Genomic DNA, 17054 nt, shown 5'->3' with positions numbered 1-17054 from the left:
CAGTCGTAGCTCAGGGCTGCCCCAGCCTGGTTTAATTTCTGCTGTCACCATCTTGAAATTCTGAACCCTTTTTAAACAAGGGGCCCTGCATGGTCATTCCTCATTGTTCCCTGAAAATGTGTGGCTGTTGGTGTGTGCAAGAAACTGGGAAAATGCAACCATAACTAGATACCAAATCGGCTTATTCACCCTTTTGAATCTTCAGTGTCTGTTGCTTAATTTGATTTCTTTTCATTAGTTCTGAAAAATATTTTCAAAGTCAAGGTTACAACCCAGATTGCCAAAGCAATAGTCACTCTGGATAAAGCACTTCTCTCTGGGTCTCAATTTCCCCGTCTGCTCTCTTTTGCTTGTGGGTTTGGGTACAGGGGGGTCTCTGGCCTGAATTTTGTAGGGCAAAAAGTTTTTAAACATACTCTTCCCCTTACCAAACCAGTCCTTTGAACAGCTTTTATACTTTGCCTGGACTACCTTTCCTACTCTTGTCTGTCTGGCAAATTCCTACTTAAACTTTAAAGCCCCAATGTCACTATCCCCTCCTCCCTGCAGCCCTCCCTGATGCCTTAGGCAGAGACATCACTCCTCCCTGGGAGTCAGGCGTGATCTTGCAGATGAGAGCGTGGTCCTGTTTTGTCTACCCTACACTGGGGACTTCCTGAGGGCAGGGCTGAGAACTGAGTTCTCTCTGGGGCCCCAGCTTTGCTCAGTTCAAGGCCAGGAACAGAATAGCATCCATAAAACTTCACTGAATGAATAAATAAGCTCATGGGGAGATGACCTGTAATTTTCCGGGGTTGGAATGGGTGGCAGCACCTTCATTGTGGATAACCAGGCTGGGGAGGGAGTTGTGCCTCCCACGCTGGATCTGTCCCTGAACCGGCCAACCCACCCCTTGGTGGGTCCAGTGGGCTCAAGTCACAGGAAAACTGCTTTCTGTGCCAGGGCCTGACCCCGCCCTCTTCCTGGCAAGTGTTGCAAATCGTCTGCATCAAGCTCCTGGAAGCCCTAGTGGGGAAGAAGCCAGCAGGGATCCACGCAGAACCCTGTGGCCCTGCACCCTGCAGGAGAGGACACTGCTCTCCTGGGAGCCCCTGGTACTTACCAGGCCCCCCACCCCATGTGTCAGGCTCCGTGTTGGGGGGCCCACGGTCCTAGAACTCATATTCGACTAGGATACAGATTAATGAGCCCATTACTATTGGTGGAGAAGCAAGCAAGGGAGGAAGCATGACTGGGTGGGTGGTTAAAGACCATTTCAGATGGTTGCAAGAAAGTCTCTCTGAGGAGGGGGCTTTAGAGGCAAGATCTGGGTTTCAAAAAACCCTCTAGTGATTCATGGTCAAGGGTGAGAATACACTAGGAGAGGGCACGGCCCGCGCAAAGGCCTGGAGGTCCAAGTGGTTGGCTCTCTACTCATGTTGCAGAGGAGGAAACGGAGGTAAGCAAGGGTAAGCCACATTCCAGGGTCTCCACAGTACGTGGTGGGGTCGGAATTCAAACCTGCAGCCCGTGGAGTCCCAGCCCCTTCCCCGGCTCGGGAGCCCAAATCGGTACCACGCCCACCTGAGGCCCCGCCTTGCGGCATGACCGGAAGTGCGAGAGCTCCCAAGATGTCGCCCGAAACCCGGAAGTAGCGCGCCTGTGGAGAAGCTCAGAGAAACGGAGGCGGCACGACCGGGTACGAGGTGAGGTGCGTTTGGCCCGACCCCCGCCCGACTCCGCTGCTCCTGCTCGGCCCGAGCCTCTCTCCCCGTCCCGCGTGGGCCCCGGCGCCCTGGGTCGGGGTTTCCGGGATTCCGGGGACGCGGGCGGGGGTCGCGCGGCGGCTTGTCCCCGCCCTTCCCGGCGACCCCCGACCCTGGGCTGCTCTATGACCCCTGTCCGAAGCGCCTGAGCGGCGAGCCCTCACCCAGCTCGTCGGTGATTCCCTGATCCCTCCCTTCTTGGTGACATATCCCGCGCTTTTTGCTGACCCAGAGAACTTTACTTTTTTGGTGATCCTTGACTCCACTCTTCTTGGTGACACCCCAGAATCTTGTGACCCCCTGCACTTCCTAACAGCTCCTCCGCGATTTCTCCATCCCTTCCATCATCCTTGTGACCCTCAACTTCTGTGACTCCAGCCCCTCCCTGTCTGGGGGGGCTCCTGATTTCTCCCATCTTGGTGACTCTTGACCCCAGTCTTCTTGGGGTTTCCTTCACTTTCCTCCTCAGTGTCTCTCCTGCCAGGATCCCTCCTTCCCTGGCTCCTGTCCCCAGCGCTCCAAGAAGGGCAGGCACCCTTGGCTTTGGGATGGGGCCTTGCTGGCGTCAGCTGACCTGGCAGAGCACGTTGGGGTGGGAATGCCACCCAGAGTTGGCAGTGAAACCTGGCAGCCAATTCAGGCTGGAGGTGGGGTGGGGGGGTGCAGAGATGGCCCCCACCCCAGAAGTGGGCGGAGAAGCAGCCTGTGTGGGTGGATGGGGAAGGCAAGGCTGCCAGGCCGGTCCTGCCCACAAGAGCTTTCTAGCACCCCAGAACCCCATAGCAGGAGACTGGGGGGCCCTGGAGGGACTGGGTGTGGACAGCCAGGCAGGAGCCAGGGAGGTGGTGAGGCGTCATTATTAACATTAATAACATTAATATTAATGCATAACATTAACATTATTAAGGTTCTAGAGAGGGAAAAAGAATTGGGTAAAAGGTGTGTCTGGGGGCAACCCTGGCTTCTGCTTCCCTGAATGTGCCTTGGACCCACCTGCCCTGTCCTTCCTGCCTGTGCATGGCCCTCCCAGGCCGAGTTTAGGGCCATCTGTTCACATTGAGTATAGGAGAGTGCCTTGTTGGAAGTCGGCTGTGATGAAGCTTGCTGGCAGTTTGGGGGGTGGTGAGTGTTTCGGGGTGTGACAAGGGAGCTGGTATTGGACTGAGTTTAGCTGGGAACCTGCCTGCCTGCTGCAGGACATGGTTGAGTCTGTCCCGGTTGGAGTTGGAAAGGTTCAAGGAAAATGGGGCTGTGGCCCCAGAGCTGCAGACCCTGGAGGGAAGAATGGCTACCTGTCCCAGACATTGAAGCCCCGAGACCATCGGAGGCTGGCCTCAGTCAGTAGATGTGAGGCTGGCCCTTCCTCCAAGCTAGGCGGTCCAGGGCTGAACTGCCCGGCAGTGGCTTTTCCTGGCCTTGGGCTCTGGGTGCTTGGCTGCTGGGTGGCATGTGTTCTTGTGGACCCTGTGGGCAAAGGAATGGCCCTTTCTTTGAGGCTGAGACCTGGGGCCCCATTGGCTAGCCCATCTGTGTCCTTTCTTCCACGAACCCTGGATTTTCCCAGGAGCGGCCCCAGAGGAGGGTGATGGCTGCTCAGGGATGTCCGCTTGGGTGCCACTGTCTCTGTAGTGCCATCTGCCTTGAGTCCCCATGGAGAACACTGAATGTAATCTGGGCCCCTGGATGGGTGGGCCAGGGAAGGGCAGGACAGGCTGTGGAGGGGAGGGCCCCCGTGGTGAGGGAAACACATGTAGGTTCCCGGAAGACCCTGAGAAGCCCTGTGAGTGCTAGACACTGTCTCCAGGGACAAGCCCAAGCTGGTACCCAAGGGAAGGCACTTTGGGGTTTTGGAAGGCATGAGGGCACTTTTAACTCCTGAGTGTCTGCACAGGTGTCTGCTCACACCTGCTTGGAGCCAGGACCTGCCTGGCATGTGTATGTGGGTGTTGGGGGGAGATGTCTGCGCTCTGGCAGAGGGGTGGGGGAGCCCTGGAGCCAGAAGAGGGTTTCCAGGGGAGGCAGTTGGTTTTGAAGTTGGGGCTGGCTAGACGGGCCACGGGTGGGCAGGTGGGCAGCCAGCTTTGTGACCCTGGATCAGTCACTGCCTTCACCTGGGGGGAACTGCAGCCAAACCCCCACATCCCACACCCCTGTCCTCCACCAGGGTGTGACCAACACGACAGGCCCAGTTCGGTTCTAGCAAAGTCTTAGATGCCCCTCCAGCTGGGCCGTCCGGAAACGCTGACCCAGCACAGGGCTCTGGCCACGTGAGCAAGCTTAGTTGGAATAAAGAGGCAACTGTGTCCAGTCCCCAGAGGCCACCTCCCCCCAGGATGGCCTCTCCCTGATGAAGCCTTTACTGCCAGCATGGGGGGTAATGTAATATCACAGTGCAAACACAGCCCGAGGCCGACGTGGCTGAGTGGGGAGGCAGCTTCTGGAGGCACCAGCACAGTCCCAGGGTCTGCATGTGTGTCTGTGTCTGCATAATGTGGGAGTGCAGGTTTTGTGTGTAGACGTGTGCAGCATGTGCGTATGTGCGCGCCCGTTGTATGCAAGCATGTACGAGTGTATTGTGCTCGTGAGTGCATGCATGTTTGTGTCCATGTCTGTTCAGTGTGCATACACACAAGTGGGCTCCTGTGTATGTGTGAGCATGCATGTGTTGGGGGGGTGCGTGTGTACATTTGAGAATGTGACCGTGTGTGTCACACATGAGTGTGCGTACATGTATGTGTGTGCATGTCGTGTGTGTGCGGTTCATTGTGGACAGGCTTGGGGCATCTCCAGCCACTTTTTCCTGGGCACAGGGCGTTGTGGTCGGACTGCAGGGAGGCTGGGCATGGCAGGCTGCCAGACACTGTGGTCACCCAGACCTGGTCCAGGCCTGGCCTCGTTACTGCTCCGTCCCTTCTTTCCGTTCTGCCCACACCCAGGCGTGGCCTCAAGTCCTGATGTCCCTGGGGCACCTGGCAAGCATGGGTCTCCTGTCTCCTGAGTGGAACCCCCAGTCCCTGTTCTTTGGAATTACCCCCTGCCTCCTCCTGCCATTGGCAGGTCCGTCCTACATGAGTGACCAGAGTGGGACTGAGAAAGCAAACTTCCTTTATCGTCCTGCTGATTGTGGCGACTTCCCTGAGAACCGCTTCTCTCACTGGGAGGTTTGGCCATCCTGCCGGCAGGCGGGTGACTCAGGTGAGGGCCTGAACTGTGGTTTCTAATGCTGGGGCTTCATCACCGGCTGCCCTGGGCTTGTCAAGCCCCCCAGGTTGGCAGAGATAAGACCTGTTGTTTATGGTCTCAAACGTGGATGAGTCTTCAAAATGGTGCTCAGTGAGAAGCCCTACACAAAAGGCCACCCAGAATGTGATCTCACTGATGTGAAATGACCAGAACAGGCAAATCCACAGAGATAGGAAGTGGGCTCATAGTTGTCAGGGACTGGGAAGGGGATGGGGGCGGCTGCGGATGGGGACAGGCTTCTTTTTGGGGTGATGGAATGTTCTGGAAATAGATAATGATGCTGGTTGCACAGCCCTGTGAACGCACTAGAAACTCCTGAAGTGTGCACTGTAACGGGTGAAGTGTGTGGCATGTGAATTTCATCTTCATAAAACAAAGTGTGAAAAAGGAAAAAAAAACAAAGCAGGGCCTATCCTTGCCCCTCCAGTGCCCACATGCTGTGGCCAGGGGGTGGGTTGAGTGTGCTCCCTGCTGCCAGCTCACATGCAGGTGCTGGGTGGTTTATCAGGTGTCTTTCTCTAGCCCCATGGGGAGGGCAGAGGAAGTGCCATCTTCTGTTTTATGGAAGGTGAACAAAGCTTCCTGGGCAGCCCTCACTAAGCCCCTGCTTTGCCCCAAACCAGTGCATCCTTTAAGAGGTGGTCCTGGGGGATCTGCACTCCTGGTGCAGAGATGCCTTGGGTGGGATGTGAGTGGGTGGGGGTCTGGGGGTGGGAGGCCCAGAGAGCAGCTCCTCCCTGAAGTCAACTCAGTGGGAGGTGGTGCGCTGGGCGCTGGCACTTCCCTGGGCCTCCTGCAGGTTCCCCTGATTGGCTGGGACTCCTTTGCAGTGAGGCAGGGTGACAGCAGGGAGGAGAGTGACCCTAGAGAGTGATGTGGAGCGTCCCTCCCCCAATTCACCCATTTACGTGTAACTCTTCCTGGATCGGCTATGGGGGCGGGTGAGGTTACCTCCCCCTGTGCTGCCCACAAGGCAGAAAGATGTCCACAGTGTGGGTGACAGGGACACACCCCAGGGAGGCCAATGAGGCTGTTAAGGAAAGTTCTGCTCACGGTCTCTGATATTTCTGATGCCTCCTCTGAGCCTGTCACCTGCAGTGGGGGACCTCTCCGGGCTTGCTCTAGCTAGGCGCAGAGTTCTCTCTCCTCCCAAAACGTGCTCGGGCACTGACCTCCAGCCACGTTACGCTCTTCCCAGTCAGCATGCAGAGCAGGCCTTCACGTTCCTGTCAGACTGGCCTCCGACCCCTTGGGATAAATCACAAGTGAAACTGAAAGAGCCCTCAACCCTTTTGCTCCCAGTTCTCACAAGCATGCCCGGACGGCTGTCACCCATTTCCTGGGAGTCTACCCCAAGGGTGAAAGGCTGATGACACAGGATGCTGGGAAGGCAGGAAGGGGGTGTCTGGTTGGGGTCCCAGCAGGCAGTAAACTTGTCTTTTAAAGAGTTTTTAAATTTATTTTTAGAGAGAGGGGTAGGGTGGGAGTAAGAGAGGGGGAGAAAATGGATGCAAGAGAGAAACATCACTCAGTTGCCCCTCACACGTACCCCGACTGGGATGGAACCCACCACCCAGGCATGTGCCCGGACCGGGGATTGAACCGGTACCCTTTCACTTTGTGGAGCAACGTCCAAGCAACTGAGCCACACCAGTCATAGCTAGGCAGTAAATTTTTATGGCTCTAACTCACATGCAGAGATGGCCCTATAAGTGCTGGGTGTGTGCTGTTCCTCCCAGCCTGCAGCCCTCTTGAGTCTGGCCATGGTAAGAAGGCATCTTCCACACATGAGGTAAACTGAGGAAAGACTCACCCCAGGAACGGGAACAACACAGGCGTTGGGTGGGGAAGTCACACTCATGCTGCCTCGTGCTCTTGGCCCTTCCAGTGGCCAGGTCTGTATGGCCAGAGCTCAGCAGGGCTGCTCCAGGGTCCAGGATGGTCTTGGAAGTTTGGGGGTATCATTCTGTCCTGTAGGCTGTGAAGTGGGGGTGTAGGGCCACTTCCCACCCCCATCCAATCCAGGGTGTGTCTGAGCTTGGTGCTGGTGACAAATAGTGTGAGAACCTCTCCTAGTGTCACCAGTGAATAAATGAGCTGGCCTGGCCAGTGGTATTTGACCCACTGTTTTGGGGCGACTCAGTGAATGAGATATCAGGTGGATATGGAGAGCGGTCAGGGACAGCCCTGGGGGTGCTGGATGGTAACAGAGGGGCTAAGCAGCTCTGTCCCCAGCACCTGGAGGAAGGTGCCCCCGCAGAGAGGGTTGGACATGACGGCTGGACTGCCAGCTCTGAGAAATCAGGGACTGCCACCTCCAAATCCAGACCTGCCGCTTCTCTTGAAAAACCAGCCCTTCTGGAAGCCTGGACCACATTCCTGCGCCTGCCAGCCCCCCACTGCCCGGCCCCTTCAAGGGCCCTGAGGTTTCTGGGAGAGGAAGCCATGTGTGCTTTGCTGCTCCAAGCACCAATAGGGAGCGGGGCCTGCGTCCCTAGAACCTGTCACTGAGTGGGGCTGGGGGGGGCCCTTGCTGCCTGGTGGTCCACTTGCAAGCTGTGTCCTATCTCAGTAAAGCCCATAGTGATCCCCGTCCTAGTCCTGGGACCTGTGGACATATCACCTCCCATGGCAGAGGGGTTTTGCAGGCAGAGAGGAGTTTGGCAGATGGGGTTAAGTTGAGGATTCGGATGTGGCAGTGGTCCTGGATTCCCGGGAGGCCCGGTGTCATCGCAGGGTCCTCATAGGCAGAGAATTTTCTTCACTGGAGGCTGAAGGGAAGTGAGAGACTTGAAGTTTGAAGAGGCACATGTGCTTCTGCTGGCTGTGAAGATGGGGAGCAGAACTTGATGGGGCCACGGGCAGGCAGCCTCTAGAAGCCAAGGCCCACCCCTGCTGGCATCTGTGTGAGCTTGGAAACAGCTTCTCCCCAGAGGATGTAGCACAGAGCCTGGCCTGGGAGCCCCAGGGCCGAGGTGGCAGGCTGGCCTGGACTTTCAGTCCACAAGACTATGGGAGGGCCCACTATGCCATTTCAAGTTGCCAAGTTTGTGGTCACTTGTCATGGTAGGAGAACCATGGTTCCAGGTTCTGTTGGTAGGTCTTGGGGTCCCTGCTACTGTGATTTGGAGGCCTCTGCCTTTTCCCGAAGCTAGGATGGGCCTCCTCTTCCTTTGCCCTTCAAACTGGGGCAAAGGCCCCTTACAATGTTCTTGGCACCAGGCTGGACAGAAGGAGCCCAAGGAGGGCGCTGACTGCTCATGCTACTCATCTGGGACTAGTGTGGCCTGGCTGTGGGCTGCAGCAGCCACTGTCCTGCTTGCGGTTCTCTGAGGGGTTGGGTAGAGAGACCTGGCATATGGTGCCAGGAGGGACAGTCCACCCTCCACATGAACCCCAGACAGACTGCAGAAGTTGGTGTCAAAGGACCGGGAAGTCAGGGCCAGGGGGATTTGGCTTCACATTTGCTCAGGGGAAAAAGACCTGAGGGTCAGAGGAGACCACAAGCTCAGTGTGTCTAATGCTTTTTAAAGACCACAAGTAAACACAAGAACTGAGCAGGCACTTCCCAGAACAGGATGCCTGCACAGAAGATGCTTGGCCTCCTGAAGGCTGCACAACTCTGCTGTGTCCATATAAACTCAGAGGCTGCCCTGGGGTCTAAGTTGTTTTATAAAGCACCCACCTCACCAAACAGCTGTCAGAGCATCATCATTCTGCTGTGCCCTGCTTGGAGGCATCACAGTGGCCCCCTGGTCTGTCCTGAACAAGTAGACTGGTCTGTGAGCTTGCAGTTGGCAAATGCATTGGCCAGAGCCAGCCAGCCAAGGTGACCCCTAATTGGTGCGCCTGGAACCTATCCCAAGGGCCTCCTTTTCTGCCTTTGTTTCACTGAATATCACTCCCTGAATGTGGGCTCAGTTCTGCTTCCCCAGGTGCGGTTTCTCCTAATGGGCTTCCTTTCCCTCCTGGCAGTTGTCAAAGGTGTGTGTGTGGAGGGGGAGCACCAACACTCGCTGCACACTGTACCTGCTGGGGCTGTCCTCAGGCATGCACCTCCCTCCTGTGCCAGGTTCCTACACCAATAGCATCATCCCTGGGGTGGTGTGCGGGGTCATCATGTGTGCACCCCCTTGCTGGCCCCAGGTGGTACAGCTCTGCTGCTTTCACTCTAGGGAGTAAGGCTCCGATGAAAGCTCGGTGGTTACTGCCGGCCAGGACCTCTTCCATTCACTGTCTGCTTACTGGTCCCCCTGTCTGGCCGGATGTTGACAAGTGCCAGGGCCAGGGTATCAGTTGAGCAACACCCCCTGCTCGGCATGCAGAGGAGCTGTGGGGTCCCTGTCCAACCAGGTGGCCTCCTGTTGCCTCAACCTGGAGCACGGAGGCAGTGGCTTTATGTCCAGCAGGTTGGGAGGTTTTGCTGCATGAGTTCACGCACCCTCTGTGGATGACAAGTGTGAGCTTGGTCCAGGTGGGGGACCCTGGGGTCCTGTAGCCCACCTTTTACCTCACTGGGTACAGAACTGGAAGTTCAACTCCTGGCCGCCTACACTCTCAGATGGGGCTTCCAAGTGGCCCATCTCGTTGTCCTTGTCCCCACTCCTGCCCTGCCCAGTGTGTGCATGGGGCCCCTGCCATCTTTGGCATTCCAGAGCTGCCGAGTTCCAGATGCCTCTTGGGGGCTTTGTAGAGATTCTAGGTCACACACTTGGTGCCAGCCTGACCCACCAGTGGAGTTCCTGGTCACCAGGCATCACAGGGATTCAGGCCAAGGGTCAGGGTGGCCCCAGCTGGGGTTTGCCTCCAGCTCCGTTCAAGAGTCCTGGTATGACTATATGGACCACACACTGGGCAATGGAAAGCACAGAGATTTGTGCCCTCAGTTCTAGAGACCAGAAGTCCAAGATCAGAGTGTTGCAGGGCTGTGCTCATGCTGGAAGCCACAGGAGAGGGTCTTTCTGGCCTCTCCCAGCTTCTGGGTGCTCCAGGGGTCCCTTGCTTGTGGCCACATCACCCCAATCTCTGCCTTCATCTTCACATGGCTTTTCTCCCACATGTCTGTGTCCAAATCTGGGGAGGGGGTAAGATACCAGTTTATGTTAGGCCCACTCTGATCCAGCATGACCCCATCTTAACTAATTTAATCTGCAAAGACCTGATTTCCAAATGAGAACCCATTAACAGGTTCCCAGTGGATGTGAGTTTGGGGAACACCGGTTGCCCCTGTATGCTCCCTGTGTCCCCCATTTCCCCCCGAACCATGGGCCTTCTACCAAATCCTCCATCCTCCATGCTCCCAGCTGGTGTCCATCCTCCTGTTAGCCCTTGGGCCCTGGGATCTCACCCTGGCCCAATGGTCCTCCCCTCTTTGTTGCCTGTCTCCCCTGCATCCCGCCTAAATACCCCCTGGCCTCAGTGGTCAGCAGATGAGGAATGGACTCCTGAGGCTTTTGGGAAGGAAAGAGCCAGAGCTGCCATGTCCCTCAGGAACACCCACAGCTTCCTTTGGCCCTTGGTTCTAGCTCACCCGGGGAGGTGGCTGTCTAGGGGAAAGTCTTCTAGGACCTTGGGGGTCCTAGAAGAGCTGAGCTGTGCCCACAAGACCAAAAAGGACCTTAGTGCAGAGCTGGTACCCCTAAGACAGGCTTCTGGGTCTCACCTCATGCTGAGCTCTGTTGGCTTGGTCCTTCCGCCTGCAGCTGCCCATCTCTTCCCCCGACTCCAACATGCCCTGTCTTGGCCCAGCACCTTCGTATAGGAGTAGAGCAGCCTCTCCAGGATGCCCCTACTCCTTTCCCTTCCTGGGTCCCTTACTGGGGACTTGCCTGACCTGTAAGGTGAGGAGGGGGCTCCCTACACGTGGCTCTGTGGACTTCATGGGCAGCCCTTGCCCCAGACATTCCTGGTCAGCCAAGTTGGGCCCAGCCAGGCCTCAGGAACCATCTGGGTCCCCTGTCCTATTAGCTGAACCTCATGGAGTCCTGCTCCTCTCCCACCTGGAACCCGGGGCCATCATTTGGACCCTGAGGAAGGGCTGGCTGGAACAGCTGCCACCCACAGATGCCGCTCCAGAGGGGACAGCCTTGTACTGGCCTGATGAGATACAGTAGAAGTAATGAGTGGCCAACAGGGTCCAGACATCACCAGATGGAGGGTCCAGGCAGCCAGTTCAGAGTGTGTTTGGGGGCTGAGCCGACAGAGCCCAGTGTGGGGTGAGACCCGTGACCTGTCCTGGGGATCAGGCTCTCCCAAACCTTCCAATCCCAATGGTCCCGTCCGGGCCACTGATTCCTTCATCTTTGTCCTTTGTGATGACTCATTTGAAAAAATGTGATCTCAAAAGGAAATCATGTGAAAATAAACTGTAATGGTGACTGCAGGCCCTACCTGCTGAGAGCACCCACGCTTCTCCTGTCATGAGACTCACACCTAAAATGCTCAGCAGGCCCACTGCACATCCAGCTCTGACCTCCACACCCTGAGGCTCCATGCTGTGCCCCTCTGGGGGAATCCCTTCTGCGCCATGACACGTTCACACTCTGGAGCTCGGGGCTGGCAGCAGGTCCAGAGCTCAGGATTGGGGGGCGGTTAGCAGAGGCAGAAAGTAAGGAGTTAATGATACACACTGTGTGTAGGGGGATGGGAGTGCACGAAGCCTGAGGCTGTGGAGGAGCTGGAGCAGTGAGAGGTGATGTTGGACCTGGGTGTTGGAGGAAGGGGGCACCATAGGGGTGGCCTCTGGGGGTGTTACAGTGGTAGTGGCGAAGTGTCCCTCCCTTTTTCCTAGCCTCCTCTCCTACACCCTGGCACCCACTAACCCACTTCCTGTTTCTGTGGGTTTCCCTGTTCTGGACATGTCACATAAATGGAATCACACACTGTGGCCTTTTGTGTCTGGCGTCTCTCACTGAGCTTCATGTGTTGGAGGGCCATCCATGTTGTAGCGGGTGTCAGTCCTTCACTCCTTTTCATGGCTGAGCGATATTCCAGTGTGGCGATTTTCAACCTTTTCCCTCTCATAGCACACATAAGCTAATTACTAAAATTCTGTGGCACACTTAAATATATATTTTTTTAATCTGACAAAAAATAGGTATAACTTTGATTCACACTGGACGGCTATTGTTGTGTTGGCTGTTGTCATTTTTTATTTGACAATCTAAGGGAAAAGAGGTTGGTGCCCCTGACTAAATAGTCAGGTATTGCATGTTTTTAAATTCTTATGGCACCCTGGTCGGGTGGCTCAGTTGCTTGGAGTGTTGTCCTATACACCAAAAGTCTGTGGGTTCGATCCCCAGTCAGGGTATATATCTAGGTCATGGGTTCAGTCCCGTCAGGGCGCATATAGGAAGTAACCAATTGACGTTTCTTCATATCCTTGGGTGAGGAGTAGGAAAAAGTAAAAGTTCTTGTGGCACACCAATCGAAAATCACTGTTCTAGCGTGTGGATGGGTCGTGTTGTGTTTGTTCGTTCGTTAGCTGACGGACGCTTCGGTTGTTTCCACTTTCTGGCTGTTGTGAATTGTGCTGCTTTGGACATCTGTGTACAGGTTTTGTGGGAACATGTGTCTTCCTTTCTTTTGGGTAGACACCTAGGAGCAGAATTGCTGGATCTGTGGCCATACCACTTTACACTCCCACCTGCCTCGTTCCATGGGCCCTAACCCTGGCTTCCAAGGCACAGCCTTCCCCCCAGTCCCCACTCCATGTCCATGAAAGGAGAGGATGCACATGCTCCCCAGGGTGTCAGCCCCCTGGGTCTCAGCCCTCTGGGCCTTGGCTCCCAGCAGGGTCTGGAGCCCTCCCCTGGTGACAAACCTTTCTCTGAAGGAATGTGATGGCTGGACCTTGGGTGAGGACACAGTGTCTGAGCCTTCTGGGGTTGCCACTCAGACAGGTTCTATGGGGTGTTTGTGGACACAGTCAACCTTGGTTTCTGGGACAGGGACCACCAGGGGTCCTTGGGAGTCACCTACAAGCTCTGGACAGTGCTTTCTAAGGGTGGAGCCAGGCCCTGTGGCTGCAGAGCCCAGAAGGACCCTGTATTGGATGGGGTGTGCTTTGTTTAGGGACATGACTGCCACAAAGGGGAGCTGGCAGGGGAGGGGCTTGGGCAGGGGACATGTCCTGTTCTGAGTGTTTGCTGCAGAGAAGGGACAAGAGCGAGCTGACCGGTGCTCACAGTCAGCTCTGTGAGCCTTTTCTGTTGAGTAGAGGTGGTTTCCACTTGCTTGCTGTCCCAGGTGCTAGGAGCAGACCTTCCTCGAAGGGTAATTACCCCAATTCGTGGTGCTTCCTGGGGCTTTGGTGAAGGCAGCAGTCACTTAAGTGGCCACTGGGTTGCAGAGGCCCCTGGCTCTGCCAAGGGCCTCATGAGCCTTGTCTACAAAGCCCTGACCAACTCATTCTCCAGATAAGCAAGCAAAGGCTCCAGGGGCTAAGGTACCCTGAGCTGACCAATTATCTAGCCATTCAAAACTTTGACCTGTCTGCCTGACCCCCAAGTTTTTATAAGGACTGACCAAGACCACACTCACAGAGGAGATATGTGTTCATTGCGAGGGACTCCAGGGCCTCCCATTTGCAGTGTGTAAGCCTGTGTTCCACTCGGACTGGCCTGTGGGAGCTTGGAGGATGCATTCAGGAAGTAACTGGCACCTCCAAGGATCCAGGCCTCTGGGGGGTGTGGGAAGGGTTGTCCTACTAGCAGGCACGAGCCTGATAGCCTGAGAGGTCGAGTGGAGGCTGGAGCAGGTCGTAGGATGAGGGGTGCATGGCCAGCAGGGTGCAGAGTGAAGCCGACCCCCCCCCCCCGCCCCGCCACACACACACACACACACACACACACACACACACACACACACACACACACAGGATTGCACAAGCTGCTCTTGCGACTGTGATTACTGGAAGTCCTGAGGATTTCTTCACTCAGGGCTTGGCCGGGAGTGGCGGCTGCCTCCTCTTCCTGCCTCCCTGGGTGATTAACGTCCTTGGGTGGTCCCCTTCCTGAGGAGCATGCTAGCCTGCTTGGGGTCCCCGCTCATAGTGGGGGGTGGAACCCAGGGTGGGGGTGCTCAGTCACAGGCCACAGGGCAGATGGAAGTCGTGGGGGGCTGGAGTCACCCTGGTGGCTTTTCCTGGCTGAGTGTTCCTGCCCTGGAGAACAAGGACATTCTCAGTGGGAATGCTGTGTATATTTGTTCCAAACCAGGTCTGGGAACTTTTCCTGGCTCTGCTAGGCCCTGACTCCCCCAGTTACCCTCTGGTAAGCCTCTCCCGGGTGGGTACCTCCAACTCAGAGGGGCTGGCTGATTGGACTCTGCCTCCCAGCCAGACGCACTGATCACAGAGCCAGGTGCCCAAGGGTCACCCCTCTACCAGGGGTCCCAGAGCTCCTGGCTCTTTGTGGGTGTCAGGAGCACCCTTTGAGATCCACATATTTATCACTTCTTGGCCTTTTGGCTAAGACCAAGTAAGACCCACATATTTGTTATTTGGTGAGCCAGGAGGCCCGAGACACTGCTGTGACCTGCTGGGAGGTGGGGTCATGCTGATAGGCTGCCCTCATCCTGGAGGTCCAGGCCCATAGTTCCCAGGAGGAGCCCAGGCAGCGGGTGGGACCTCCTGTGCACTTGGAGCATGGAGACCAAGTAGGAGTTCTGCCCTGGTATCTGAGGGGCCCCCTCCCCAGAATAGCTGCCAGGGATAGGCTGGGAACTTAGAGGGGCCCCTGGCAGTGCTGTGGAGTTTGGGGAGCCTCAGCTCACATCCCCTCCATTGAGGTGGTGCAGTCGGGGGGGGGCATGTGATGCATGGCCCATGGGGTCCTGCAGTTGAGGCAGAGCCTGTTGGGGGGTGCTCTGACCCCATTCCCTCTGTGTAAGCTCAGCCTAGCTGTCCCTCGCCCACTGTCCCTTGCCCCTGGGGAAAGGGTCTTTGCCCATTGGAGTCAGAGGGTAACCTCAGGACATGTCTTGTCTCTTCCCCAGGTCATGATGCCTCCACCTCGTAGCAAGAAGCCCAGATAGACACCCCCGTGGCCCGGGTCGAGGAGCTGCCTGATGCTGGCAGTGGGGCCCGCCATGGACGGGGAGTTCCCACAACATGAGGCCCCACCAGCTGGCAGCATCCTGTACAGCGCCCCACCGCTGCAGAGCCCGCTGTGCGGGTCCAGTGTCCAGGTGAGCCCAGCCCTCAGAGTCAACTTTGGGGCGGGATAGTGCCCTCGTGGGGGAATCCTACCTGCCACCAAGGTCCTCAGCCGTGAGCCACTAGGTTTTTTTTGCAAAGGCCATGACTGGCCCTCAGGGAGCCACCTGGGCCCGGCTGCTGCCTTCACCTGCGGGACTGGGACCCCTGCAATGGATCATGGTTGTTTATTTTTCTTCAGTATTTTTTCTTTTGTCATTTAATATACTTCTTTATTTTTTAAATAAAAATACACAAAACTTTTTTTTTTTTATTGATTGATTTTTAGAGAGAGAGAGGAAGGGGGGAGAGAGAGAGAGAAAGTAAAACACCTATTTGTCGTTCTCATTGTTTATACATTCATTGGTTGCTTCTTGTATGTGCCCTGAACTGGGATCAAATCCGCACCCTTGGTGTATTGGGACAATGTTCTAACCAACTGAGCTACCCAGCCAGGGCCAATAGATGCTATTTCTTAAAGATTTATAGGAAAACTGCACAGAAAGTTCCCACGTGTCCCTCCCCCACATCCTCATGTTGTCAACAATGTCTTGGTTAATGAGTGAGCAACATTGTTACAACAGGGGAGCCAATATTGATACGTTGTTATTCACTGAAGGTCCCAGGACCTCAGGGTTCTCTTCTTCCCTCCTGGTGCGGGACACTATGGGTTTGTATAAATGCACCGTGACACGTACCCACCACTGTAGCACCACAGCATTGTACAGAGTAGTGTCACTGTCGTGACACCTTCTGTGCTCTGCCTGTGCACCCCTCCCCCAGCCTGGGACCCACAGATCCTTTTCCTGTCTCCACAGTTTTGCCTTTTCAAAGTGTTCTAGAGTTGGGTCATACCGTATGCAGCTTTCCAGATTGGCTTCCTTCACTCAGTAATATGCACTTAAGGTTCCTCCATGTCTTTTTGTGTCAGGATAGCTCATTCTTTTTTATTTTTTAAGGGTTCTTTTTTTTAAGATTTTAAATTTATTTTTAGAGAGAAAGGAAAGGAGGGAGAGAGAGAAAGAGGGAAACAGCAGTGTGCAAGAGCCTCTTGCATGCCCCTAGCTGGGGACTTGGCCCACAACCCAGGCAGGTGCCCCAACTGGGAATCAAACCAGGGACCTTTCGGTTCGCAGGCTCATGCTCAATCCACTGAGCCACACCATCCAGGACTGGATAGCTCATCCTTTTTAGCGCTGAGGAACATCCCATAGTCTGGATGGACCACAGTTTATCCATCACCTCCTGAAGAGTGTCTTGGTTGCTCCCAGGTTTTGACGACTGTGATAAGTGTCATAAGTAACAAAACCACCACAGGTGCCAGCCAGGCCCTCATGTAACAGAGGCACAAGCAGCCCCAGGAGAAGTGTCCAGAATTCTCCAGTGAGTCAGCCTGGCACCTCCTGTCCTGGGCAGTAGCAGGGCTCCTCTCCCACTGTAGAAAGAAAAACTGCGTTTTTCAGTGGGCAGGCTGGAGCTTCTGGGGGCCTGGAGGAGAGCAGGTGGGGTGCCGGGTGCCAGGAAACAGCTTGGGAAGTGGCGGGGATGGGTGGAAGGCCAGGTGGGCAGAGGGAGGGAGAATCAAGATCAGGGTTAAGAAGAGCCAGGAAATGAGCCCCAGGTCAGGTGGAGCTTAGCTTCCAGTGCTGGGAACCACCAAGAGGCACCAGCCCATAACCAGAGCATCAAAAGGGCTGGGAGGATTCGGACCCTGAATTCCCTCCATGCCCAGCTGTGCCTACATGGTGTCCTAATATGACAGGGTACAGGATCTGAACTTACTCAGAGTCAACCTTGAGCACTGGGTAGGCAGCAAGTCAGCGCTGAGTTGAGATCACCACCTGCAGTCCAAAGCCTGGCTAAGGTCTGGC

General features: G+C 55.7%; 1 protein-coding gene across 7 annotated transcripts in view; it reads left to right on the top strand.

Annotated features, from left to right (window-relative positions):
* Nucleotides 1-1489: 1489 nt before the first annotated feature.
* The window catches only part of SBNO2 (strawberry notch homolog 2), a 49291-nt gene continuing 33726 nt past the window's right edge, over nucleotides 1490-17054 (top strand). For 3 of the 7 annotated variants that reach the window (XM_053910734.2, XM_053910737.2, XM_053910738.2), the window contains exons 1-2: nucleotides 1490-1690; nucleotides 14985-15176. In XM_053910734.2, coding sequence (XP_053766709.1) covers nucleotides 15057-15176 — 120 coding nt within the window. In that variant the 5' untranslated portion in view covers nucleotides 1490-1690; nucleotides 14985-15056. The remainder of the gene's footprint in view (nucleotides 1691-14984; nucleotides 15177-17054) is intronic. The other 4 variants (XM_053910733.2, XM_053910732.2, XM_053910731.2 and 1 more) reach the window with 4 other exon arrangements.

This window comes from Desmodus rotundus, chromosome 9, assembly GCF_022682495.2.
Source record: "Desmodus rotundus isolate HL8 chromosome 9, HLdesRot8A.1, whole genome shotgun sequence".
Classification (NCBI taxonomy): domain Eukaryota; kingdom Metazoa; phylum Chordata; class Mammalia; order Chiroptera; family Phyllostomidae; genus Desmodus; species Desmodus rotundus.
This window is presented reverse-complemented; position numbering and strand designations above follow the sequence as displayed.